The sequence below is a fragment of the Hemiscyllium ocellatum genome, chromosome 1, assembly GCF_020745735.1.
Source record: "Hemiscyllium ocellatum isolate sHemOce1 chromosome 1, sHemOce1.pat.X.cur, whole genome shotgun sequence".
NCBI lineage: Eukaryota > Metazoa > Chordata > Chondrichthyes > Orectolobiformes > Hemiscylliidae > Hemiscyllium > Hemiscyllium ocellatum.
In genome coordinates this window covers 8,502,731-8,530,382 of record NC_083401.1, presented here as the reverse complement: position 1 = coordinate 8,530,382, position 27,652 = coordinate 8,502,731, and the positions used below count along the sequence as shown (strand labels likewise).

General features: G+C 43.6%; 1 protein-coding gene across 2 annotated transcripts in view; it reads right to left on the bottom strand.

Annotated features, from left to right (window-relative positions):
* Positions 1–27,652, bottom strand: part of wdr54 (WD repeat domain 54) — a 70,103-nt gene that overhangs the window by 39,993 nt on the left and 2,458 nt on the right. The window contains exons 2-6 of one of the 2 annotated variants that reach the window (XM_060827974.1): positions 24,914–25,139; positions 9,247–9,309; positions 7,652–7,718; positions 5,741–5,797; positions 393–520 (exon numbers count right to left, since the gene is read on the bottom strand). In XM_060827974.1, coding sequence (XP_060683957.1) covers positions 393–520; positions 5,741–5,797; positions 7,652–7,718; positions 9,247–9,309; positions 24,914–25,138 — 540 coding nt within the window. In that variant the 5' untranslated portion in view covers position 25,139. The remainder of the gene's footprint in view (positions 1–392; positions 521–5,740; positions 5,798–7,651; positions 7,719–9,246; positions 9,310–24,913; positions 25,140–27,652) is intronic. The other variant, XM_060827983.1, reaches the window with a different exon arrangement.

Here is a 27,652-nt window from a genome sequence, read left to right as displayed (position 1 = left end):
TTTGTTTAATGTATTTCAGTCGCATAACACTGTCGCCTTTTGCTATACATTCTGTGTCTTGTGGTCCGGTTCCACAACCACCTGAAGAAGAAGCAGTGCTTCCAAAGTTAGTGCTTCCAAATAAACCTATTGGATTACAAACTGGTTTTGTGGGATTTTTAACTTGTTAACCCCAGTCCAACACCAGCCCATCCAAATCTCTGAACTGTTTGCATTCCTCTCACAATCTGCCTTGCCACCTATTTTTGTGTCATCTGCAAATCTGGCTACATTCACATCCTCCAAGTCATTAATGTAAATTGCAATGTGTGTAATGTACGATGTATGTTGCCCTTACTTTACACAGCATCAAATTGTTCCTAAAGGTTTCACATCTATGATTGCGCTGTCACCTTATTTTCAGAGCAATCACAAGCGATGTCAGTGATGGGGTCCCTGTGCTGCTCAAGTACTTCAGACACAGTGATGTTCGTTCCTTTTGGGGGAATATTGAAGACCAGGACTGATCCCGTTGAGGTGCCTGTAATGACAGGAACACACACTCAGGATGTCTCAGGAACGCAGTAATTAGAGAACAAAGTGTAAAATACCGCAGGTTGCAAATTGAGCCAACATTGAAGAATAAGGGGAATGCCTGCAGTTAACACAGTATCGAAAGAGACATTAACTAATTCAAAGTATTAACTTCTTTGCTGTTGATAAATGTTGTCTGATCTGTTATATGTTCCCAACATTATCTTTCCATCATGTTATTGAGTGGAGCATAGTACGTGGAACAACTCAGAAGAAATATGGAGGGTGGCATGGGCACACAATGTACTTTGGGTGAGGAACTTCAAAATCCATCATCAAGAGCAGTTTGGGAACCAGAAGAAGATTCCAGTTGCCATTTCTTTTCCCACTTTACTGTCCAAGTCCTTCTGCAGCCTCCCTGCTTCCTCATCATTACCTGTCCCTCCATCTATCTTTGTATCATCTGCAAACTTAGCAATAACGTCCTCAGTTCCTCTTTCAGATCGCTAATGTATAACGTATAATGTACAGCTGTGGTCCCAATATTGACCATTGCAGAAATCCACTGGTGACTGGGTCCCATCCTGAAAAACATCCATTCGTCATCATTCTATGCCTTCTGCCAATCAACCAATCTTCTATCCATGCCAGTTCCTTGTCCCTCATCTCATTCAACAGCCTCCAACACCGCACCTTGTTAAAGGCCTTTTAGAAATCCAAATAAATCATGACCACTGGCTCTCATTTGTCTAACTTGCTCATTACCTCTCTAAGGAATTTATCAGATCTGACCTCTCCTTGATGAAACCATGATAACTCAGCCCCATTTTACTGTCCATTTGCAAATATTCCACAATCTCCTCTTTAATAATGGACGCTAAAATCTTACTAATTACTGAGGTCAGGCTAATCAGAGTGTAATTTCCCTGTCTTCTGCCTCCTTCTCGCCTGGGTGGAGGGTGTGGCATTTGCCATTTTCCAGTACTCTGGGACCCTTCCTGACTCCAGCAATTCCTGAAAGATCATCACCAATGCTCTACCATCTCCTTCAGAACTCTGGAATGCAGTCCATCTAGTGCATGTGATTTATCCACCTTCTGACCTTTCAACATCCCCAGCATTTCCTTCGTGATGGCCACGACACTCACTTCTGCCCCTATTCTCTTGAAGTTCTGCTGTTACTGGTGTCTTCCATCATGAAGAATAATGCAAAGTTCCTCTACAATTTCCTTGCTCCACTTTACTAGTTGTCCAGTCTCACTTTCCAGCAATACAATGTTTACATTTGCTTCTCTCTTACCTTTTAGATATCTTTAGAAACTTTTGGAATCTTCTTTGTGAACCCTCCTCTGTGTCCAGTTCTGGTCATCCAGTTATAAGATGGATATTAAGCTGGAGAGGGTTCAGAAGAGATTTACCAGGATGATGCCGGGTATGGCAGGTTTGAGTTATAAAGAAAGGCTGGATTGGCTGGGAATTTTTTCACTAGAGTGTAGGAGGTTGAGAAGCGACCTTATAGAAGTTTATAAAATAATGAAGGGTATAGATAGAGTTAATGGTAGTTGCCTTTTTAAGAGAATGGAGGAATTTCAAGAGTAGGGGACACATTTTTAAGGTGAGAGGAGAGAGATTTAAAAAAGACTTGAGGGGCATTTTTTTTTACACAGAGGGTCATTCACATATGGAATGAACTTCCTGAGGAAGTGGTGGATATGGGTACAATTACAATGTTTAAAAGATATTTGAATAAGTACATAAAGAGGAAAGGTTTGGAGGGATATGGGCCAGGAGCAAGCAGGTAGGATTAGTTTAATTTGGGATTGTTAGGCATGGACTGGTTAGACTAAAGGGTCTGTTTCTGTGCTGTATGATCCTATGACACTATGACTAGCTAGCTTACTGCCATATTTCATCTTGTCTCCCTTATTGCTTTTTCAGTTGTCCTCTGCTGGTTTTTAAATGCTTCCCGTTAATCTTCACCACATTATTTTACTTTTGATTTTGCTGTCCCTGACTTCCCTTGTCAGCCAGGATTACCTTGTCCTCCCCTTAGTATGTTTCATCTTCCTTTTCTGCTGTGCCTCCCAAATTGCTCCAGAAACTCCTGCCATTGCTGCTCCACCATTTTCCATGTTAGGGTCCTCTTCCAATCAACTCTGGCCAGCTCCTCCCTTATTTCTTTGCAGTTACCTTCACTCTATTGTAATACCGTTATATCCGATTTCAACTTCTCCCTCTCAAACTGCAAGGTGAATCCTATTGTAGTCATTGCCACTGAGGGATTCCTTCACCTTCAATTCCCTAATCAAATCTGCTTGATTATAAATCACTACATCCAGAATTGCCTGTTCCATCGTGAGTTGTACCACAAGCTGCTCCACAAATATCAGCTCGTAGACGTTTCCTTTTTTCAGGATCTGCAACCACTCTGATTTTCCCTGTCCACCTGCAAACTGAAGTCCCCAATGATTATTGTAACAGTGCCTTTCTTTTCTATCTCCTCATTTATTTTCTGCCCCATATCCTGACTACTGTTAGGAGGCTTGTACCTAACTCCTATTAGGGTCTTTTTCTCTTTGCAGTTCTTCAAGTGTACCCACACAGAGTCTATACTTTCTGACCCTAAATTTCTTTTTGCTATTGATTTAATTTAGTTTCTTACTGACAAGTGAATTGTGCCTCCGTATCCTTGGATATTTAATTTTCAGCTTTGATCCCCGTGTCACCACATCTCTTTGATGCCTACAACATTTTTACCTACTAATTTCAATCTGCGCTACAAGTTCATGTACCTTGTTGCATCAACTGCACTCATTTAAGTACAACACTCAGTCCTTTGTTGAACCTCCCCACACCTTCTCATAGCTGTCCCTGAAATTAGATTCCTGGTCCTTTCCTTATGTTCATTATTATTATTTGTTCTGGAAACTTTCATAACCTCTCCTGAGCCTTCTAGCCTTTAACTAATTTAAGGTCCTTGGTGACCACCCCATTTAGCCTTTCCACTAGGATCCTTGACCCAGGTCAGTTCAGGTGGAGCCATTCCCAACATTTTAGTTCTTCCTGACATCAGTATTCCACAAAATGGAACCTATCTTTCCTGCACCATTCCTTTAGTCATGTGTTTACTTCCTTAATTTTCTTATCTCTATGCCAATTTGAATGTGGTTCTGATCCAGAAATTATAAACCTTGATGTCCTGTTCTTTAGTTTTGTTCTCTTGCTTACTTGGTCTCAACATGGACTACAACAGCTGGATCCACACCCTTGTTCCAATATCCTTTCAAGCCTATTTACAATGCCCCTTACTTTGGTACTAAGCAGACAACATTTCTGATCCTGCTTACAAAGGATGCTATCTACACCCCTAATTATGGAGTCTCCTATCACTACCACTTCTTTGTTATCTCCCCGCTCTCGATTGTGATCATTCCGTACCATGTGCAGTGGTCAGTTTGCCCATCCTCCTTATAGTCGTTTTTCTCATCGTCACAGGCAGCAAATACCACATATCTGACACCGAGGCTCCTCTAATGTTAAATTCAGGATCCCTTTACCTGCCTGACGTGAAGTCACACCCTCCTGTCCCAGAACACTGGCCAAATTTGAAGGACTTAGAGTCATAGAGATATACAGCATAGAAACAGACCCTTCGGTTCAACCCGTCCACAGCCGACCAGATATCCCAACCAAAACTAGTCCCACTTGCCAGCACCTGGCCCATATCCCTCCAAACCCTTCTTATTCATATACTCATCCAAATGCCTCTTAAATGTTGCAATTGTACCAGCCTCCACCACTTCCTCTGGCAGCTCATTCCATACACGTACCACCCTCTACATAAAAAAGTTGCACCTGAGGTCTCTTTTATATCTTTCCCCGCTCACCCTCTAGTTCTGGACTCCCCGAACCCAGGGAAAAGACTTTGTCTATTTATCCTATCCACGCCCCTCATAATTTTGTAAACCTTTATATGGCCACCTCGCAGCCTCCGACACTCCCGGGAAAACAGCCCAGCCTGTTCAGCCTTTCCCTGTAGCTCAGATCCTCCAACCCTGGCAACATCCTTGTAAATCTTTTCTGAACCCTTTCAAGTTTCACAACATCTTTCTGATAGGAAGGAGACCAGAATTGCACGCAATATTCCAACAGTGGCCTAACCAATGACCTGCACACCTGCAACATGACCTTCCAACTCCTACACTCAATACTCTGACCAATCATGGAAAGCATACCAAACGCCTTCTTCACTATCCTATCTACCTGCGACTCCACTTTCAAGGATCTATGAACCTGTACTTCAAGGTCTCTTTGTTCAGTAACACTCCCTAGGACCTTACCATTAAGCATACAAGTCCTGCTAAGATTTGCTTTCCCAAAATGCAGCACCTCGCATTTATCTGAATTAAACTCCATCTGCCACTTCTCAGCCCTTTGTCCTATCTGTCCAGATCCTGTTGTAATCTGAGGTAACCCTCTTTGCTGTCCACTACACCTCCAATTTTGGTGTCATCTGCAAACTTACTAACTGTACCTCTTATGCTCGCATCCAAATTATTTATATAAATGACAAAAAGTAGTGGACTCAGCACCGATCCTTGTGGCACTCTACTGGTCACAGGCCTCCAGTCTGAAAAACAACCCTCCTCCACCACCCTCTGTCTTCTACCTTTGAGCCAGTTCTGTATCCAAATGGCTAGTTCTCCCTGTATTCCATGAGATCTAACCTTGCTAACCAGTCTCCCATGAGGAACTTTGTCGAACACCTTACTGATGTCCATATAGATCACATCTACTGCTCTGCCCTCATCGATCTTCTTTGTTACTTCTTCAAAAAACTCAATCATGTTTGTAGGGTCTGACCGCCTCCTGAAACACAGATTGCTAGGCAAAAAGGAGCTCTGTTCCTCCTTTATTCTTGTTTCAAATATACCAAACTGTTCATGTCAAAAGGTTTTAAAGACATATTCTGAATGCACATTAACAAAACTTCAGACAACCCTGTACCCTCTCAAAACTCAAATATTATACTAAAACTAAGTCCTTCCTTTCATAACAATATAAAAATAAATCAAAGTTGAAGCCACACATTACTTCACTAAGGTGCTCGAGCTATCAAATATTAATAACATAACATGAACATTCATCACAAACAACACTCACTAACTGAACCATAGCAGTGGATCCCACTGTCATACCTTACTTGCAATTCCAGCTCAGTACTCACCCACACAGATATAATTGCTCCTTGTAGCTGCAATTCCTCGTGCAAACACAGCCTCTGCTAGGAAAAGGAAAAAGGCAAAGAATTGAATTTTCCTCCATCACAGTTTCTTGGGACAGCAACGACCTACTGCAAACAATTGCAGTACATTACATTACATTTCAAATCCACCCAGTGACTGTCAATCCTTCCGTTAGTTCAAAACCTTTTATATCCAATCATGAGAATATTCGGAACTAGCAAAACCAGGGATGGCATGATGGCTCAGTGGTGAGCACTGTTGCCTCACAGTGCCAGGGATCTAAGTTCAATTATAGCCTCAGGTGAGTGTGTGTGGAGTTTGTACATTCTCCTCATATTTTCATGAGTTTCCTCTGGGTGCTCTGGTTTCCTCCCACAGTCTAAAAGTGTACAGATTAGGTGGATTAGCAATGCTAAATTGCCCAGTAGTATCCAGGAATGTGTAGATTAGGCGGATTAGCCATGGGAAATGCAGGGTTACAGAGATATGGTTGGGGGGGGTTGTAAGTCTGGGTGGGATGCTCTTCGGAGAATCAGTGTTGATTTGTTGGGCTGAATGGCCTGCTTCAACACTGTAGGGAATCTATGATAAGAAAGGAAGATTCAATTGTATTGTTGTAGTACCGTACATTATCTCAAAACATCCCGCGGTGTTCGAGGGAGAAGTGACATTTCAGAGGGAAGTACTGAGGAAACATTGCTTTGGCTGACGGACAGTATATTTTTTTAAAATGTCATTTAGGGGATGTAGGTTAGACTGGCAGAACAAGCATTGTGAGTTATTCACAAATCTATTTGTCCTTGAACTGCTGCACTCCACATGTTGTAGAATGTCCTTAGGGAGGGAATTCTAGGAATTTGACCCAGCAGCAGTGGAAGAATGGAGACATATTTCCAAGTCAGGATGAGGAATGGCTGGGGGCAGGGAGCTGCAGTTGGTGGCATTCCAATGTACTTACTGTCCTTGTCACCCGAGATGGAAGGTACTGTTTAAAGATCTTTGGTGAATTGCTGCAGGACATCTTGTAGATAGGTCACACTACTGCTTTTGAGGCAATACTGCACCCTTGAAGGTGGAGTCTGTCAACAGCACATAAAAGATTCCAGGGGACTATTTGAATACAACTAGGGTAATTCAGAAAAACAGAAGAAGCTTATGCCTGAATGCTGTAGAACTTGGACCCAATGCTCAACTGTTCCAATAAGTGCTGTAGCCAAGAGTTTCATTCAGCCCTTCTGTGAGAAATGTATCCATCAACTGAAAATATTATCAATAAAAACTTGCATAGTGCTCGGCACTGAGATGATGCTGCCCTTTAACAAGGTTATGTTGTCCTTGGTTTTTTTTTAAGAGGGGTTGTAAAGACAGAGGTTCCAATATGTCTGGAAATATCTACTTGAAAACAGTGGCTGGGTTGTGGCCAGTTCTCCCAGTTTAGATTTTCTTCTAGTTTGGTTTAGTATTCTCTGGGGACCTAGCGAAGCAGCTACTGTGAAGAGAGATTCTATGCTTCAGCAAAATGATCCCTGACTGACTTTTCTCTGAAATCTTACTGTCTGTAAGAATTATGTTTGAATTTGCCTTTTGCCAAGGGGTGTGTTTATGGGATGTTGCAAGGTTTGGAACAGCTTTGTTAAGTTGCGATAGTGTCGTTTGGGTTTTCAACTAAATTGTTATTCTAAATTCTGTTTCCTTTTGTTTGTGTTTCATTTGTAGTGTTTAAATAAATTGTTTTGCTTCAAGCCAAGTAGTTTGATCATCTGCATCATTCCTGGAATATCCACCTTACATCTGCCTAAAAGAACAAAAAAAGTTAAGGTCTGGACTACCTTCTTAAAATGTTTTGAGGGGGTCTGGTCTAGTCCACAACAGTATAAAGCTTTTACTGGTACCTGTTGGTGCTTCTGGGGTATCCACTGCATGCCAGTACACCATGATGGAGCCATCTGACTCATACATCTGTAAAGATATGTGCAGTGAGTTTGCTGGAAACATTTACACATCCATTGCATTAAATATTACATTGCAATGGATCAATCCAACACATAAAAACTGCACAATCACACAATAGTAATGATCAGAATCATGAAGCCTGTTATATGGGATGGCAGTCAGAGAGACACATTGACAAGAAAGAGAGAACAAAAGTTTCAGAGCTAAATTTAATGTACAAGAAGCTTGGTAACCAAAACAACCTATAAAATTCTCTACTACAGAAAGCAGCTGATATCAAAAATATTGAAAGTTTCAAATGAAGAATTAGATATAATTCTTAGAGCTAAAGGGATCAAAGGGTATCGATAGAAAGCAAGAGGAGGATACTAAGTACAATAATCAGCCACGAGCATATAATAGAATCATACCATACAGGAAAGGCCCTTCAGCCCAGCAAGTTTGCACTGACAAAACTACTGTAAATCTACACTAGTCCCATTTTCCAGCACTTGGCTCAAGTCACTAAATCATTATGACATTTGCAATGCTCATCCAAGTACTATGCAAATAATGTGAGGTCTCCCACCTCAATTACCCTCCCAACACCCTCAGTAAAAATTTGAATTCTCAAATCCCCTCTAAACCTCTTGACCTTCACCTTAAAATCATGCCTTCTTGTTATTGATCTTTCAAACAAAAGCAACAGCTGCTTTTTATCCACCCTGTCCATGTCCCTCAATCAGGTCCTATCTCAGCCTTCTCTGTTGAACAAAGAACAACCCAGGCTTACAGCATAGCTAAAACTGAATGGATCAGCAGGCTTAGGTGGACTACTCCTGCTCCTATTTTCTATGTTTGAAAAGGCTACTCAGTCCCTCCTCATCAAATCACTCTCCTGATCACACCCTATCTCACTGTCCCACAATTCACACTACAATCCCTCAATTCCCTCATCTAATCCTGTCCCACTTAATACTCACCACCTTCTGTCAAATGGTTGTAGAAGAGATGAATTGTTAACTGTTGAAGAATACCAATATTAATTCACATACAACACAGTTTCACTCCACTGTCTGTCTCAATAGCTTCAATTCCAACTCCGAAAACAAAGAGAAATTTCCTTCACTTTGACTAATGGCTTCATTTGCTAGCACCTCATGAGGTGATTACAACAACAAGTATTTATACAACAAACAGCTCGAAGCACTTCACAGAAACATAATAAAAAAACAGGGAGCTACAAAGACTTATTAGATTAGATGATCCAAAACTGGGCAAAGGGGCAGGTTTTAAAGAGTGTCTAAAACAAAGACAGCAAGGTAGAGAGGTGCAGGAGGGAATTCCAAATGTGGAACTAAGGCAGCTGAAGGCATAGCCACTACTGGTAGAACAATTAAAATTAGGGATGCACTAACTCTCAAATTGAGATCAGAACAATAACTATGTACACATCATGGGAATGGAAGAGATTACAAAAAGATTTGATAATCAAATGAGATTAAACTGCAGATGTATAAATTTATATTGAATGAATTTATAGCCTCTCCCCTACCTGAATGCCTTTCTGTGATGCCAGTACGAGGAGAATGCGCGAAGGTAACACACACCATGAAGCCTGGAAAAAAGACAGAGGATAAATTTTCAGCAACAATGCATCTACTTTTATATTCTGACAATGTGGAAGAAATCATAGCAAGCTAAAGGTTAATATTTCTGTTTATTCATTCATGAATGTGGGGTTGCTGGTTGGGCCAGTATTTATTCCCCATTCTTAGGTACCCTGGAGAGGGTAGTGGTGAACTGCTGCAGTTCATATGGTACAGTGGTATAAAGGGAGGGACTCATGATTTTGACTCAGGACCAATGAAGGAATGGTGATATATATCCAAGTCAGGATGGTGCGCAGGTTGGAGTGGAACTTGCAGACGATGGTTTATCCTTGTGTTTCCTGCTCTTGTCCTTCTAGATGTCGAATTCACTGGTTTGGAATTTGGTGTTGAAGGAGCCTGGCTGTGTTGCTGTGGTGCATTGTAGTTTTATTGAATGTGGCGTTATTCACATTACCAGCACTTATTGCCCAATCCTAATTACCCAGAGAGTGATGAAGAATCAACCATATTGCTGTGGGTCTGCAGTCAGACGTGGGAAGGATGGCAGATTTCCTTCCCTAAAGTTCATCAATAAATCTGCTTTTCTCACAATTGACAATGGTTTCATAGTCATCATTAGACTCTTAATTCTGAATTCAAATTCCACTATCTGCCCTATCAGGACTTGAACTTGGATCCCCAGAACTTTACCTGGGTCAATAGTTTCGCTGCTGGCATTGTGGTGAAGGAAGAGAAAATCAAAGGTTGTGGATGGGTGCTAATCAAGTGGGCAGGATGATGTTGAGCCTCTTGAGTGTTGTTAGCCCACGTCGAAAAGTGTGGCGCTGGAAAAGCAGAGGTGGTTAGGCAGCATCCGAGCAGCAGGAGAATCAATGTTTCAAGCATAAGCTCTTCATCAGGCTTGAAACGTTGACTCTTTTGTTCCTCAGACGCTGCCTGACTGGCTGTGCATTTCCAGCAACACACTTTTCGACTGTGATCTCCAGCAACTGCAGTCCTCACTTTCTCCCTGTTGTTAGCCCTGTACTCATCGAAGCAACTGCAGAGTACCCATTATACTGCTGATTAGTCTTTTAGAATTTGCGGTCTGGCAGGTCGTTGCAGCCACAACAGTGTCACTGGCAAGATCAGCATTTACTGTCCATCCTTAGCTGCCCTCAAACTGAAAGATTTGCTCAACAATTTCAGATGGCAATTAAGACTTAACCACATGTTACAGATCTGGAACCATAGAACTGAACTAGATGGCTTTTAATAACAACCAATGGTAATTTCATGGTGAGCTGAGACATACAGAATCTTGGCCTGAGGACCAGTAGATGGTGATTCATTTAGTACGGAGTACAGGAGTTGGAAGGTCATGTTGCGGACACTGGTGAGGCCACGTTTGGACTACTGTGTGCAATTCTGGTCTCCTTCCTATTGGAAAGATGTTGTGAAACTTGAAAGGTTCAAAAAAGATTTACAAGCATTTTGCCAAGGTTGGAGGGTTTGAGCTATTGAGAGAGGTTGAGTAGGTTGAGTAGATTGGGGCTGTTTTCCCTGGAGTGTCAGAGGCTGAGGGATGACCTTATAGAGGTTTATAAAATCATGAGGGGCATGAATACGATAAATAGACAAAGTCTTTTCCCTGGGTGGGGAGTCCAGAATGAGAGGGCATAGGTTTAGAATGAGAGGGGTAAGATATAAAAGGGACCTAAGGGACAATGTTTACATGCAGAGGGTGGTGCATGTATGAAATGTGCTGGCAGAGGAAGTGGTGGAAGCTGGTACAATTGCAGCACTAAAAGGCATGTGAATGGGTATATGAATAAGAAGGATTCAGAGGGATATGGGCCAAATGCTGGCAAATGGGACTATATTAATTTACTTAAAAATCACACAACACCAGGTTATAGTCCAACAGGTTTATTTGGAAGCACTAGCTTTCAGAGTGCTGCTCCTTCATCAGGTGACTGTGGAGAATAAGATTGTAAGACACAGAATTTATAACAAAAGTTTACACTGTGATGCAACTGAAATTATATACTGAAAAAGACCCAGATTGTTTGTTAAGTCTCTCATCTTTTAGAATGACCATGTTGGCTTCAGTTCTTCCATTTGTAAATCGCAAAATTTTTTTTTAAAAGTTACATTCTCAAGTGCACTTTAACAACTGGTGTCATGTTGGCCCACATAAGGTATTGAAAGGTATTAACCCCCTGTGAGGCTGTCTGTGCCACAATGGTCAGACTGATTCTCATCTAAAAAAATGGATTGACAGAATCTTACATGGATTCATGCAGTTTTTGAGCAAAGTAAAATGTAATTCTGGAAGTGTGTGTGCGTGTATGTGCGCGTGTCTGTCTGTGTGTATGTCTCGTGCAATGAGGTCACCTGTAGTGTGACATGAACCCAAGGTCCCGGTTGAGACCATCCTCATTGGTAATGAACTTGGCTTTCAGCCTCTGCTCGGCCACTTTTTGTTGTTGCCTGTCCCGAAGTCCACCTTGGAGGACGGTCACCTGAAGGTCCAAGGTCGAATGTCCTGGACCATTGAAGTGTTCTCCGACTGGGAAGAAAACTCCTGTCTGTCAATTGTTCTGCGGTATCCATTCAGCCGTTGCCGTAGCCTCTGTTTGGTCTCGCCAATGTACCATGCCTCAGGGCATCCTTGCCTGCAGCGTATTAGATAGACAACATTGGCTGAGTCGCATGAGTACCTGCCACGTACATGGTGGGAAGTGTCCCCACGCGTAATGGTGGTATCTGTGTCGACATTCAGACAGGTCTTGCAGCGTTTACCATGACAAGGTTGTGTGGAATTGTCCTAAAAGCCGGGCAGTTTGCTATGAACAATGATCTGTTTGAGGTTTGATGGTTGTTTAAAGGCAAGATGTGGGGATGTGGGGAAGGTCTTGGTGAAGTGCTCATCCTCATTGATAATGTGTTGCAGGCTGCGAAGAACATGGTGTAGTTTTTCGGCTCCTGGGAAATACTGGATAACGAAGGGTAGGTACCCTTTCAGTTGCAGCTCATGTCTGTCTTCTGAGGAGGTAATTATGGTTCCTCACTGTGGCATGTTGGAACTGGCAGTTGATGAGTTAAGCATCACACTGTTCTTATGAGGGCATCTCTGAGTACTTCCAAGTGCCTGTCACGTTCCTCCTCATCTGAACAGAACCAGTATATGCGTAGGGCTTGTCCAAAGGGGATGGCTATTTGAATATGTTTCGAGTGGAAGCTGGAGAAGCGTAGCACTGTGAGGTTATCCGTGAGTTTGTGGTAGAGTGTGGTGCTGAAGTGTCCATCCTTTATGGAGATGCATGTATCCAAGAATGAGACAGATAGTAGAGAGTAGTCCATGGAGAGTTTGATGGTGGGATGAAACTTGTTGATATCACTGTGACTCCTTGCCATAGGTCCAGAGGAAGAAAATGTCGTCAATGTACCTTGTGTATAGTGTTGGTTGGAGTCCTGTGTGGAGAAGAAGTCTTGTTCAAATCTGTGCATGAAAATATTGGGACGCAAATTTGGTCCCCATGGCTGTTCCCTGTGTCTGAGTGAAGAACTGGTTGTCCACGGTGAAGACATTGTGATCGAGGATAAAACGGATGAGTTGTAGGATGGTGTTTGGAGATTGGCAGTTGTTGGTGTTGAGTACAGGGGCTGTTGCCGTGATGCCGTCATTGTGGGGAATGCTGGTGTAGAGTGCGGAAACGTCCATTGTGACGAGGAATGTTCTGGGTTCGACTGGTCTGTCGGTGCTGAGATTCTGTAAGAAATCTGTACTGGTGCGACAAAAGCTGGGTCCCCTGTACAACGGTATTCAAAATGCCTTTGACATAGCCAGAGAGAGATTGTCACACAGAGTCCCATTGCCTGATACGATGGGACATCCTGGTGTACTGGCTTTGTGTATCGTCAGAAGGCAGTAGAAGTTGCCTACATGAGAAGTATGTGAGATGAGTGCATGCAGGGAACTCTGAAGAGCTGGATCCAAAGTCCTGATCAATGGGTTTAGTTCACGAGTGTGCTGTTTGGTTGGATCGACCAGTAGTTGCCTGTAGTGTTCCTGGTTGTTCAGTTCTTGGTACACTTCCTTGCAGTAATCCTTTTTAAATATATAATTTCAGTGACATCACACTGTAAACTTTTGCTATAAATTCTGTGTCTTACAATCTTATTCTCCACAATCACCTGAAGGAGCAGCTCAAAACTCTAGTGCTTCCAAAATAAACCTGTTATAACCTAGTTTTGTGTGATTTTTAACTTTGTCCAGCTGAGAGTGTGTGTTGTGGACGTTTCGTCCCCTGTCTAGGTGACATCTTCAGGGCTTGGGAGCCTCCTGTGAAGCGCTTCTGTGATCTTTCCTTGGGGCATTTGTAGTGGTTTGAATCTGCCACTTCTGGTTGTCAGTTCCAGCTGTCCATTGCAGTGGTCGGTATATTGGGTCCAGGTCGATGTGCTTATTGATTGAATCTGTGGATGAGTGCGATGCCTCTAGGAATTCCCTGGCTGTTCTCTGTTCTCTTCGACCACTGCAACGGACAGCTGGAACTGACAACCGGAAGCAGCAGATTCAAACCACTACAAATGCCAGAGGAAAGATCACAGAAGCTCCCAAGCACTGAGGATGTCACTTAGACAGGGGACGAAACGTCTGCAATACAAATTCCCAGCTCGGTGAACAGAACCACAACAACGAGCACCCAAGCTACAAGTCTTCTCACAAACTTTTAACTTTGTCCACCCCAGTCCAACACCGGTGTTTCTAAATCATAGATTAATTTAGGATATCTGGTTGGCATGGACGAGTTGGATGGAAGGATCTGTTTCCATGCTGTAGAGCTCTATGATTGTAGATAAATGTGAGGTGTTGCATTTTGGAAAGGCAAACCCGAGCAGGAGTGCTTTGGGGTGTTCTGTCAAGCAGAGAGAGCTAGGGGTTCAGATAATTCTTTGAAGGTGGTGTCATAGGTAGGCAGGTGGTGAAGAGGCATTTGATGTGCTTGCCTTCATTGGTTAGTGTATTCAGTACAGGAGTTGGGATGTCATGTTGCAGCCGTACAGGACATTACAGCACAGAGCGTAGAACCGTGCAGCACAGGTTCAGGCTCTTCAGCCCATGATGTTGTGATGAACACAACATCAAATTAAACTAATCCCTTCTGGCTACCCTTGATCCATATCCCTGCATTCCTTGCATCTTCGTGTTCTTATCTAAAAGCCGCTTAAACACCCCTATTATATTTGTCCCCACCACCACCCCTGGCAGCTTTTTCCAGACTCCGACCACTTACAGCGTTAAAAAAAAGACTTGCCCCTCACATCTCCTGATAACTTTCTCCCCTCCCACTGTAAATGCATGCCGCCAAGACTTAAGACATTTCAACTAGAAAGAGATTCTGTCCATCAACCCTATCGATGCATCTCATAATTTTATATTCTATCAAGTTTCCCTTCCTGCACCACTTCACAGAAAACAACCAGAGTTCGTCTACCTTTTCCTTAAAGCTTGAACTGTCTAATCCCGTCAGCATTCTGGTAAAACTCCACTTCACCCTCTCCAAAGCCTCCACATCCTTCTTGCAATGTGGCGACAGAATTGAATGCAATAATCTAAGGGTGTCCTAACCAAAACCTTATAAAGCTGCAATATGGCATCCTTGTAGTCAATTCCCAGACCAATAAAGGCAAGCACACCATATATCTTCTTTTCCACCATATCTTCTGGAGTGGTCATTTTCAGGGAGCTATGGACTTGAACCCCTCTGATCCCTCTGTACATCAACGCTGTTCAGAGTCCTGCCATTAACTGTATAATTTTCCTTAACATTTGATCTCCCAAGGTGCAGCACCTCCCGCTTACCCGAATTAATCTCCATCTGCCATTTCTCCACCCAGGCATGCAACTGATCTATATCCCGCTGTATTCTTTGACAATGTTTTACACTATCCACAACTCCACTGATCTTTTATTGTCTGCAAACTTACTATCAACATTTTTATCCAAGTCAGCAGAACATCACTAGTCATGGACCTCCAGACAGAAAAATACCCTTCCACCATTACCCTCTCCCAATTATGGGCAAACCAATTCTGAATTCACATGGACATATCACCATAGATCTCAAGCATCTTAATCTTCTGCATGAGCCTACCACGAGGGACCTTGTTGAAAGCCTTAATTAAAGAATCCATGTAAACAACATCCATTGCTCCATCCTTATTGATCAACTTTGTCACCTCCTCAAAAAATACAATCATTAGTAAGATATGATTTGCCCTGCACAAAGTCATGCTGACTGTCCCAAATTAGGCCATGCTTTTCCAAATGTGCATAAACCTTATCCCTAAGAATTCTTTCCAATAGCTTCCCAACCGCTGACATGAGACTCACTGGTCTATATTTTCCTGGATTATCCCTATTGTCCTTCTTGAACAGAGGAACATTACCTACTTGCCAGCCCTCCAAGACCTCTCCAACGGCGAGCGAGGATTAAAGAACTTGGTCAATGTGCCAGCAATCTCCTCTCTTGCCTCTTTCAATAACCTGGAGTAGATACCATCGGTGTCTGGCGACTTATCCACCCTAATTTTTTTTAAAAGATATTAAAGGATCTCAAAATGCCCCAGCATATTAGCATGCTCCACACAAATCTCACTGTTCTCCAAATCCTTCTCCTGAGTGAATACCGACACAAAGCACTTATTTAGGAAATCATTCACATCCTCTACCTCCAAGCACAAGTTCCCTCCTTTATCCTGGAGTGGTCATACATTAAAAACAAAAGGACAATTATGGAGAAGGTATGTATAAAATGCTTTGAGATTCTCTTTAGCCCTGCTGTCCTCTCACAGCACAACACGATAAGCAGCAGTCTACTGGTTATAAGCGATTGGCGGAGGGAGAGATCATTGTGTCTCACCGGACAGCTACCGCCTGCCTCAAGCTGGGCAGCCCCCAGCCAATTAGATGCTGTGCCACCACTTTCCGTTTGGCTCAAGGATACAAGTAACCCGAACTGCAGACTGTAAACACTGCACCAAGCACAATAAGAAGACAAAGAAAGATGCCAGCACTTGGACTAGGATGCTAGAATATACGGACCGCGACCACTGGTATATCAAATGAACTTTAAGAGATCAGCGATACACATACGACAGCAGTAATTATTAATAATGAACTGCGTGACTCCAAGTGGACACTGCAACGCTCCAAGAGACACACCTCACAGAATCGGAAACTCTACATAAGAGAGACGATACCATCTTCTGGTAGCGGAAGGGCTCAGACGAGACCAGAAAGCATGGGGTTAGCTTTGCAATGAAGAACTCGCTGCTGAAGATGGTAGAGCTGAGCGAGAACGGGACAAGGTGGATTTTCTTACTTTGACTCCACACATCCAACAGGCACGACAATCTTGTCAGCGTATCTGCCCCAACCCTTTACTCTACACAAAACGCAAAGGAGGAGTTCTATGACCAGCTCTCAATGATATTAGTTCAATGTAGCTAAGTGTGAAGTCGTTCACTTTGGTAGGAGTAACAAGAAGATGGATTACTGGGCTAATGGTAGACTACTTGGTAGTGTGGATGAGCAGAGGGATCTTGGTGTCCATGTACACAGATCTCTGAAAGTTGCCACCCAGGTAAATAGTGCTGTGAAGAAGGCATATGGTGTACTGGCCGTAATTGGTAGAGGAATTGAGTTCTGGAGTCCTGAGGTCATGTTGCAGTTGTATAAGACTCTGGTGCGGCCTCATCTGGAGTATTGTGTGCAGTTTTGGTCGCCATACTATAGGAAGGATGTGGAGGCATTGGAACGAGTGCAGAGGAGGTTTACCAGGATGTTGCCTGGCATGGTAGGAAGATCGTATGAGGAAAGGCTGAGGCACTTGGGGCTGTTTTCATTGGAGAAAAGAAGGTTTAGGGGAGACTTGATAGGGGTGTACAAGATGATTAGGGGTTTAGATAGGGTAGACACTGAGAACCTTTTTCTGCTAATGGAGTCAGCTGTTACTAGGGGACACAGCTTTAAATTAAGGGGTGGTAGGTATAGGACAGATGTTAGGGGTAGATTCTTTATTCAGCGGGTTGTGAGTTCATGGAATGCCCTGCCAGTAGCAGTGGTGAACTCTCCCTCTTTATGGTCATTTAAGCGGGCATTGGAAAAGCATATGGAGGTTATTGGGCTAGTGTAAGTTAGGTAGGCTTTGGTCGGCACAACATGGAGGGCCGAAGGGCCTGTACTGCGCTGTATTTTTCTATGTTCTATGTTCTATATTACAGGGGATCTCAAGTCAAGAACAGTTGCGGCTACTTGGCAATTTCAATGCCAGTGAGAGCGTTGACCACGACTCCTGGCCAAGATGCCTGGGATTAGCAACCTGAATAACAACGGGCAACGATGATCAGCCACGATCATATTGAATGGCCTACTCCTGCACCTATTGTCTATTGACTGCCTGAGCATTGCACGCTCCACGAATTGTGTGTTGCCAACACCTACTTCCAGACCAAAGCTCAGCACAAAGTGTCTTGGCGACATCCCCGCTCCAAACACTGGCACCAGATAGACCTGATAATCACCAGATGCCACCACCTGAGAAACGTGCTCATGACTCACTCCTTCCAGAGTGCCAACTGTGACATGGATCACTCTCTGGTTTGCTGCAAGATCAGACTTCGCCAAAGAAGATGCATTACACCAAGCCTTCAGGCAAGTAGCACATCGATGCCAATAAGCCCCAACATCCAAACAAAGTGATAGAGTTCATCAAGTCACTCGAAGATGCGCAGCGGAGATGGAACTCTCTCAGCGACACTATCCACAGCACTGCATTCAAGGCCTTTGGAAAGAAACAGGGCAAGACACAGGACTGGTTTGAAACGAGCTCAAGTAAGCTCGGCACTGTTATTGAGGCAAAGCGCATTGCATTACTAGAGCACCTACGCCACTCCACCCAGGCAACACTGTAAGCGCTAAGTTCAGCAAGAGGCAAGACCCAGAAAACAGTCAGACACTGTGCAAATGATTACTGGCTACAGCTATGCAGAAGCATTCAGTCATCATTTGACACAAGCAACATCTGTGGAGTGAATGAGGGGATCAAGAAAACCATCTGTCCAACCCAGAGGGAGACAGCACCACTGAAAACCATAACAGGAGAGATCATCAAGGACAAAGGCAAGCAGATGGAGAGATCGGTGGAGCATTATTCGGAACTCTACTCCAGAGACAACAGCATCCAGGACAACGTGCTAGACGCCGTGGAATGCCTGCCTATCACTGGATGCATTGCCGACTGCCGAAGAGCTAAGTAAAGCAATAGACAGCCTGCCTATTGGGAAGGCACCAGGATTGGTGGCGGCAGAGTAGTAGATATGATTTATATGGACTTCAGTAAGGTGTTCGACAAGGTTCCCCTAGTGGGAGACTAGTTAGATCTTATGGAAAACAGGGCGATTTAGCCATTTGGATACAGAACTGGCTCAAAAGTAGAAGACAGGGTGTGGCGGTGGAGGGTTGTTTTTCAGACTGGAGACCTGTGACCAGTGAAGTGTCACAAAGATCAGTGCTGGGTCCCCTACTTTTCATCATTTATATAAATGATTTGGAAGTGAGTATAAGAGGTATAGTTAGTAAGTTTGCAGATGACACCAAAATTGGAGGTGCAGTGGACAGCGAAGAAGGGCACCTCAGAGTACAAAGGGATCTTGATCAGGTGGGCCAATGAAATGAGGAGTGGCAAATGGAGTTTAATTTAGATAAATGAGAGGTACTGCATTTTGGGAAAGCAAATCTTAGCAGGACTTATACACTTAATGGGAGATAGGGCAGTGCAGAAGGCGTTTGGTATGCTTTCCTTTATTGGTCAGATTATAGACTACAGGATTTGGGAGGTCATGTTGCGGCTGTACAGGATTTGGTTCAGCCACTGTTGGAATATTGCGTGCAATTCTGGTCTCCTTCCTATGGGAAGGATGCTGTGAAACTTGAAAGGATTCAGGAAAGATTTACAAGGATGTAGCCAATGTTGGAGGATTTGAGTTATAGGGAAAGGTTGAATAGGCTAGGGCTGTTTTCCCTGGAGCGTTGGAGGCTGAGGGGTGACCTTATAGAGGTTTACAAAATTATGAGGGGCATGGATACGGTAAAGAGACAAGGTATTTTCCCTGGGGTGGGGGACACCAGAACTAGAGGGCACAGGCTCAGGTGAGAGGGGAAAGATGTAAAAGACCTAAGGGGCAACTTTTTCACGCAGAGGGTGGTACATGCGCAGAATGGGCTGCCAGAGGAAGTGGTGGAGGCTAGTACAATTGCAACATTTAAAAGGTGTCTGGATGGGTATATGAACAGGATGGGTTTAGAGGGATATGGGCTGGGTACTGGCAGGTGGGACTAGATTAGGTTGGGATATTTGGTCGGCATGGACAAGTTGGACGGAAGGGTCCGATTCCGTGCTGTACATCTCTATGACTCTAAGAGAAATGCAGAGAGCAAAGACAGCCACTTTACATCGTCTTTATTGACCTCACAAAGGCCTTCGACCTTCTGAGCAGAGACAGCCTGTTCAAAATCCTCGCCAGAATGGGTTGTCCCCCGAGGCTCCTCAGGATAGCTCAGACATTCCACATAGGCATGAAGGGCATCGTTCAGTTTGATTGCTCTTCTTTGGAGGCCTTCAACATTCACAGCGTGTGGAGCACGGCTGTGTGCTTGCCCCCATCCTGTTCGGCATCTTCTTTGCAGTCATTCTGAAGCAGGTCTTTGGAACATCAACTGATAGTGTCTCCCTCCACACCAGATCGGATGTGAGGCTGTTCAGTCTGTCCCGGCTGAAGACGAAAACCAAGGTCCGTGAAGTACTCATCAAGGGCATGTTGTTTGCAGACGACGTGGCACTGGTAACACACATCTGCATTGCCTCATGGACAGCTTCTCAAGAGCCTGCCAGGACTTCGGCTAGCCATTACCATTAACGAACCACAAGCTGGAGGTAGTCCACAAGCTTACATACCTTGGCTCCACCATCATGGACAGTCTCTCCCTAGACTCCAAAATCAACAGACGGCTCAGACGAGCAGCCTGGCTTGCTGTGTTCTTCCAGCCTCCTGCTTGTCTACTTTGGATTCCAGCATCTGCAGTTATTTTCCTTGTATCATTTTTATGGGCATTAGTTATTTCTTTATTCATTGCCTGCCCCAATGTGATGTTATTATTTGGCAGCCTATAGACTACGCTTATCAGTGACATTTTCTTCTTAGAATTTCTAATTTCCACCCAAATGGATTCAACCTTTTTCTCCATAGAATCTATATAATCTCTCACCACTGCCCTGATGCCATCCTTAAATATCAGAGATATACCAACTCCCTTATCCTCCTATCTGCTCTTCCAAATAGTCTGATACCTCTGGATATTTAACTCCTAGTCATCACCATCCTGCAACCATGTCTCTGTATTGGCTACTAAGTCACTGTGCTGTGAACTCACCTAGCTGGTTTCAAATGCTACAAGCATTCAGGTAAAGTGCCTTCATGTTAGTATTTATACTCTTTTTTGCATTCTAACATCTCGATTAATAATATCTCCCGAGTTATTTTTCCTTTTAATCTTAGAGTCATAGAGATGTACAGCACGGAAACAGACCCTTCACTCCAACTCATCTATGCTGACCAGATATCCTAAATTAATCTAAGTCCATTTGCCAGCAGTCGGCTCATATCCCTCTAAACCCCTCCTATTCATGGACCCATCCAGATGCCTTTTAAATGTTGTAATTGTAACAGCCTCCACCACTCCTTCTGGCAGCCCATTCCATACATGCACCACCCTCCACATGAAAAAGTTGCCGCTTAAGTCCCTTTTAAATCTTACCCCTCTCACTCTAAACCTATGCCCTCTAGTTCTGGACTCTCCCACCCAGGGAAAAGACCTCATGATTTTATAAACCTTTGTAAGGTCACCCATCAGCCTCTGACAATCCAGGAAAAACAGCCACAGCCTATTCAGCCTCTCCCTATAGCTCAAACCCTTTCAAATTTCATAATACCCTACTTAGAGAAGGGAGACCAGAATTGCATACAACATTCCAAACGTGGCCTCACCAATGCTCTGGACAGCTGCAACATGGCCTCCCAACTCCTACACACAACGCTCTGGCCAATAAAGGTTCTTTCCTGAATCCTTTCAAGTTTCCTAGGATAAGTTTCACAGCATCCTTCCCATAGGAAGGAGACCAGAATTGCACCACTATCCTATGTACCTGCAGCTCCACTTTATTTCATACGTCTGCCATGCAGTTAAACTCTCCTGCACACATGCTAACCTGCTGCTTTCCTTTCTATTTACCTTTACACTTGCTGTCATTTATTTTCCCTTTCCCTTCCCCCCCCCCAATTCACTCGTGACTACCCTATTTGTCCTTTTCACGAGAACACTGGTTCCAGATAAGTTCAGGTGGAGACTGTCCCATCGATACAGATCCCTCCTGTTCCAAAAGTGATGCCAATGCCTTATGAAATGGAACCCCTCTTTCTCACACCACTCTTTTAACCATTATTTACTTCCTTAATTTTCTTATCCCTATGCTAATTTGCTCAGGTAGTAATCTGGAAGATGACGTCAAACATGTTCTTCCCTCCTGTTAGTTCCCTCACAACCTGTTGCAGACTCAAAGTTTAGTCGCAATGTCCTTTAGAACCCGATCAACTCAATCAGCAGTGCTGCTGCCAAGACATCCTTGGTAGTGGATACTGAAATCCCCCACCCAGAATACATTTTGTGCCCATGTCACTCAGTGCTTCCCCCCCAAGAGCTGTTCAACATGAAGGAATACTGAATCATCAGCCGAGGGAGGACAGTATGTAGCGATCAGCAGGTGGTTTCCTTGCCCACGATTATGCCTATGAGGCTTCATGGGATCTGGAGTCAATGTTGAGGACTCCCACAGCAACTCCACCCATACCTTTGCTGGGTCTGTCCTGCCAATGGGACAGGGCATATCTAGGGATGGTAACAGAACAGTACAGGCCCTTCAGCTTCGATATTGTGCTGACCTTTCATCCTACTCTAAGATCAAACTAACCTACATACCCTACATTTTACTACTATCCATGTGCCTATCCAAGAGTTGCTTAACATCCCTAAATGGTGGTGGTGTCTGGGACATTGCATCTAAGGTATGATTCCATGAGTGTGACTATGTCAGGCTGTTGCTTGACAAGTCTATGAGACAGCTCTCCCAATTTTGGCACTAGCCCCCAGATATCTGTAAGGAAGAGTTTGCTAGCTCAGCAGGGCTGGTGCCCAGGTCAATGCCAGGTGATCCACCTGGTTTCATTTCTTTGAGATCTTGTAGTGATAGCTAGGCTATTTCAGAGGGCAATTGAGAGTCAACTGCTACAGGTTTGGAGTCACATGTAGACCACGCCAGGTGAGGATGGCAGATTTCTTTCCCTGAAGAACATTAGTGGATTTGAGATTTTGGAGAAGATTTGTAGCTCAGATTGTGGATAATTAGTGGGTATTGATGATGAGTTTTTTTCGACAATCAAAAATGATTTCATTGTCATCAGTAGATTCTTAATTCCAGATTCTTTTCATTGAATTCAAATTCCACCATCTGCCAGGGTGAGATAAAATCCAGGTAAATTGCCAGTTTGATAACTGTTTCAACATTGAACACGAAGCCTTCATGGAATCTATTGGACTGTATTACAAGTATTTGGATTGTACACATCTTGCATGAATTCCAATGTCACCTGTCAAAGTAAAGAGCTTCTGTGGACCTACAGAGACTTTTCCTTACTTATTATAGACTGAAACTTTTTCTTTTCTCAGGGCTTTGAATAAGTTAATAACTTGTGAATAACTAGAGAGAACAAAACCAAAACCAAGTCCAGCAGCTTCCAAATCACTGCCTCCTGCCCAAAGACCTAACCAAAATCAGTTCCTTCTTTGTTTTTTTCACTCCATTATTGAGGGGAAAAGAATCTGCAGTTATGACCCTGCAGTTGAGCTGTGTAGGTCTGCAGTCCTGATTTAAACAACTTAGTTGTGTTTCACTAGCTAGGGATTCACCATGCAGCCATTGCAAACAGAGTGAAAACATGGTTGCTGGGTTAGAACAGCTTTTGTGCAGACCCCTGGGAATCAGTAGTGAAAGTTGCAAACAGGGCTAGCAGGCTAATCACCATGCAAGGTCCCTCAGAGCGGCTTTGCATATTGGAAAGAATATTGATTAAGGGGTAGTTGCTTATTGGAACATAGGAACAGAGGAAGGCCATCCTGCCAATACAGCCTGCTCTGCCATTCAGTACAATCTTAGATGATTAAACACTTCAATATCTTTTATCCACCACATCCTAATAATCCTGTATGCTACGTAGTGCGTACCTCAGTAAATGAATGTTCATGCAAGCATGTAATGATGGTTTAAGTCCTATCCTCCACTAAACGGCTTTTTAACATATATGATGTGGAGGTGCTGGTGGTGGGCTGGGGTGAACAAAGTTAAAAATCTCAAACCAGGTTATAGTCCAACAGGTTTATTTGGAAGTACAAGCGTTCGTAGCGCTGCTCTTTCGTTAGGTAGCTAGTGGAGCAGGATCATAGGACACAGAATTTATAGCAAAAGATCATAGTGTCAAACAACTGAAACAATATATTGAACAAACCTAAATTGATGTTCAGCCTTTCATCTTTTGGACGGAATACAGACTCTAACCTCACACCTTTAATGCACTGTGTGAGCTAAGATGTCACCCTTTTTCATAAAACCTTATCTCGGGAATGTGATTTGAAAAAAGTTATGGGAATTACATTTAATGAATTGAAACATGTAACCTATTCTAAAAGGTGAAAGGCTTAACAGCAATCTAGGTTTGTTCAGTAGAATAAATAAACCAAGTCTTTTCCCTGGGGTGGGGGAGTTCAGAACTATAAGGGCATAGATTTAGGATGAGAGTGGAAAGATATGAAAGAGACCTAAGGGGCAACGTTTTCACGCAGAGGGTGGTGCGTGTATGGAATGAGCTGCTAGAGGAAGTGGTGGAGGCTGGTACAATTACAGCATTTAAAAGGCACCTGGATGGGTAGATCAATAGGAAGGGTTTGGAAGGATATGGGCCGGGTACTGGCCAGTGAGACTAGATTAGGTTGGGATATCTGGTTGCATGGATGAGTTGGACCGAAGAGTCTGTTTCCACGCTGTAAATGTCTATGACTCTATATCACATCAGTTGTCCGACACTATGATCTTTTGCTATAAATTCTGTGTCCTATGAACCTGCTCCACTAGCTACCTGATGAAAGAGCAGCACTCCAAAAGCTTGTACTTCCAAATAAACCTGTTGGATCTGGTGTTCTTCTTGCATATAGTAAAAACCACTGACAATCTATCATTTCATAACCTGAAGGTATAATACCACGAGCTCTGGCATGCTGATATGAAGTGTCAAGACTAAAGGTGACGTGTAAAATTGTACATCATGGGCTGGGACACGTGAAAGGAACAAGCTCAGGTCATCCAGTGGCTTCTGTGCAGACCGAGAGCCTTCAGCTGAATCTAATTTTGGAAATTGAAAGGAATTCAAGTGATGTAAGCAGTCTGTCCATACCTGTATGATTAAGGAAGTACCATGTACCATGCCTCCCTCCTTTGATTGCAGCTGCCTGTGCGAGAGGTTCAGACCATCAGTAGAAGCACTAACCATGTTCACCACACTGCCATGGATGACAGCAAAGTAAGTGAGGTTCTTATCAGTGATGGGCAGAATACTGAGATTGTTGTAGAGAGCAGAAGCACTGCTCTTAATCTGAATGCTCTTCTCCCTCTTGTACATCCTGCAACAACAATCGATAAAATCTTCCTTAGAATATAGTTTCAAAGAATTCAAGATGAACAGAAAACCTTTTAGTTTATCCTTTCATCAAAACATCAGTAAGCCCTCCAACCCATCAAAACTGTCTTGCCATACAAGATTACACTAAGAGCACAATATATAGGAGTAGAAGTAGAGTCAAGATTAGAGTGGTGCTGGAAAAGCACAGCAGGACAGGCAGCATCTGAGGAGCAGGAAAATTGACGTTTCGGGCAAAAGCCCTACATCAGGTGCACAAGTAGGCCATCCAGCCCATTGAGTTTGTTCCACCATTCAGAGACATAATGGCTGATCTTATAAATCCTCAACTGCACCTTCCTACCTTTTCCCCACAACCTTTGATTTGCTTACAGATTAAAAATGTGTCTATTTCAGCCTTGAATATATTTTAGACCCAGTTTCAACAACACTTTATGGTAAAGAATTTCACAGATTTACTACTCTCTAAGAAAATAAATTTCTCCACATCTCTGGCATGGATAGGATAAATAGACAAAGTATTTCCCTGGGGTGGGGTGGGGGAGTGAAACCAGAACTAGAGGGCATAGGTTTAGGGGGAGAAGGGAAAGGTATAAAAGAGACCTATGGGGCAACTTTTTCACACAGAGTATGTGTATGGAATTAGCTGCCAGAGGAAGTGGTGGAGGCTGGTACAATTGCAACATTTAAAAGACATCTGAATAGGAATAGTACATGAATAGGAAGGGTTTGGAGGGATATGTGCCGGGTGCTGGCAGGTGGGACTAGATTGGGTTGGGGTATCTGGTCTGTATGGACATGTTGGACCAAAGGGTCTGTTTCTGTGCTGTACACCTTTATGGCTAAATGACTATAACTAGAAATAGTTACCAGTCACACTCACCAACCAGCTGCTTTATTTAGGCAAAAGTAACCTCTCTCCTCCTTCTACTGAATCCCTTGACATGCCAACCTCCAAGACTCTATCAGACTTACAGTATCAGGTGCTAAGTCACACACAGTTAGCGATTGCTTGCTGCATTCAACTTAAAGGGACGAAATGGGAGCACCCAGTGGAAACCTATGCAGACACAATGGGACTGTGTAAACTCCACACAGTTAGTCACCCAATGCTGGAAATGAACCAGAATCCCTGATGCTGGGAGGCTGCAATGTCCCACTGTGCCACACTTTTCAACACAATATAGGCCCTCTATAAATAAACCCAAAAACAAAGTGATCCCTGTAATTAAATCACGACACAGAACCCCCCTGTAATGAAATGCTGATAGAGCCCCCGTAATTAAACCGCAAAGAGCCCCTTTTAAATAAACCCTAAACACAGCTAAGTTTAACACGCATGATCCCATCAGTTCTCATCTTTTTGTATCCATTAGTGCTCATATAGTTCTTGTAGAGAAAGGTGGGGGAGGGGGGATTAGTGCATTAAACTCGACAATTGGCCATGATCGTACGGAATGGTGGAGCAGGCTTGTGTGGTCAAATGGCTACTCCTGCTCCTGTCTTTTCTCTTGCAGAATCTAAACTGTGGATTTCACTTCAATGCCAAATGTGAACTGAATTAGGAATAGGAATCAGTTCTAACGAAGGGTCACTGGATCAAAACATTAACTCTACTTCTCTCCACAGATACTGACAGAGCTGCTGAGTTTCTCCAGCAATTCTATTTTTGTTTCTGATTACCAGCATCTGCAGTTCTTTAGTTATTTTTGTTTAGGTTAAATCAGGTTCCTACAAATTAAAGATTTAGACACTTCCTTAACTAACAAATACATAGACTCAGTCCAAACTGAGTGGAGAAGTTCTGATTTTCAGTTAGGCATAGACGGAGAAAATAGGCACAGGAGTAGGCAATTTGGGCCCTTCAAGCCTGCACCACCATTCAATATGATCATGCAATCTCAATATCAATTCCTGCTTTCTCTCCACACCCCTTGACCCCTTTCGCCGAAAGGGCCACATCCAGCTTAAATATATCTAAAGAACTGGCCCCAACACCTTTCTTGTAGGAGAGAATTCCACAGGTTCACAACTCTCTGAGTGAAGAGATTCTTCCTCATCTCAGTCCTGGATGGCTTACACCCTTATTCTTAGATGGTGACACCTAGTTCTGGACTTTCCCAGTCTCTCTCTCTCTCTCCCCCCCCAACTCTGGGAGGGGGGGTCAGTCTCTCCCTCACTCTCTGTGGGGGGAAATCAATCTCTCTCTTTATTGTCTCTGGGGAGGAAATCAGTCTCTCTCTCTCTGGGGTGGGGGTCAGTCTCTCTGTCTCTCTCCCTGTGTCTGGGTGGGGGTGGGTCTGTCTGTCTGTCTCTATAAGGGGGTCAGTCTCTCAGTCTCTCTCCCTGTGTCGGGGGGGGGGAAGGGTCTGTCTCTTTCTTTCTTTCTCTCTCTCTGTCTCTGTCTCTAGAAGGGGGTCAGTCTCTCTGTCTCTCTTTCCCTGTGTCTGGGGGGGGGGGGGGGGGGGGGGGGGGGAGGGTGGGGGGGGGGTCTGT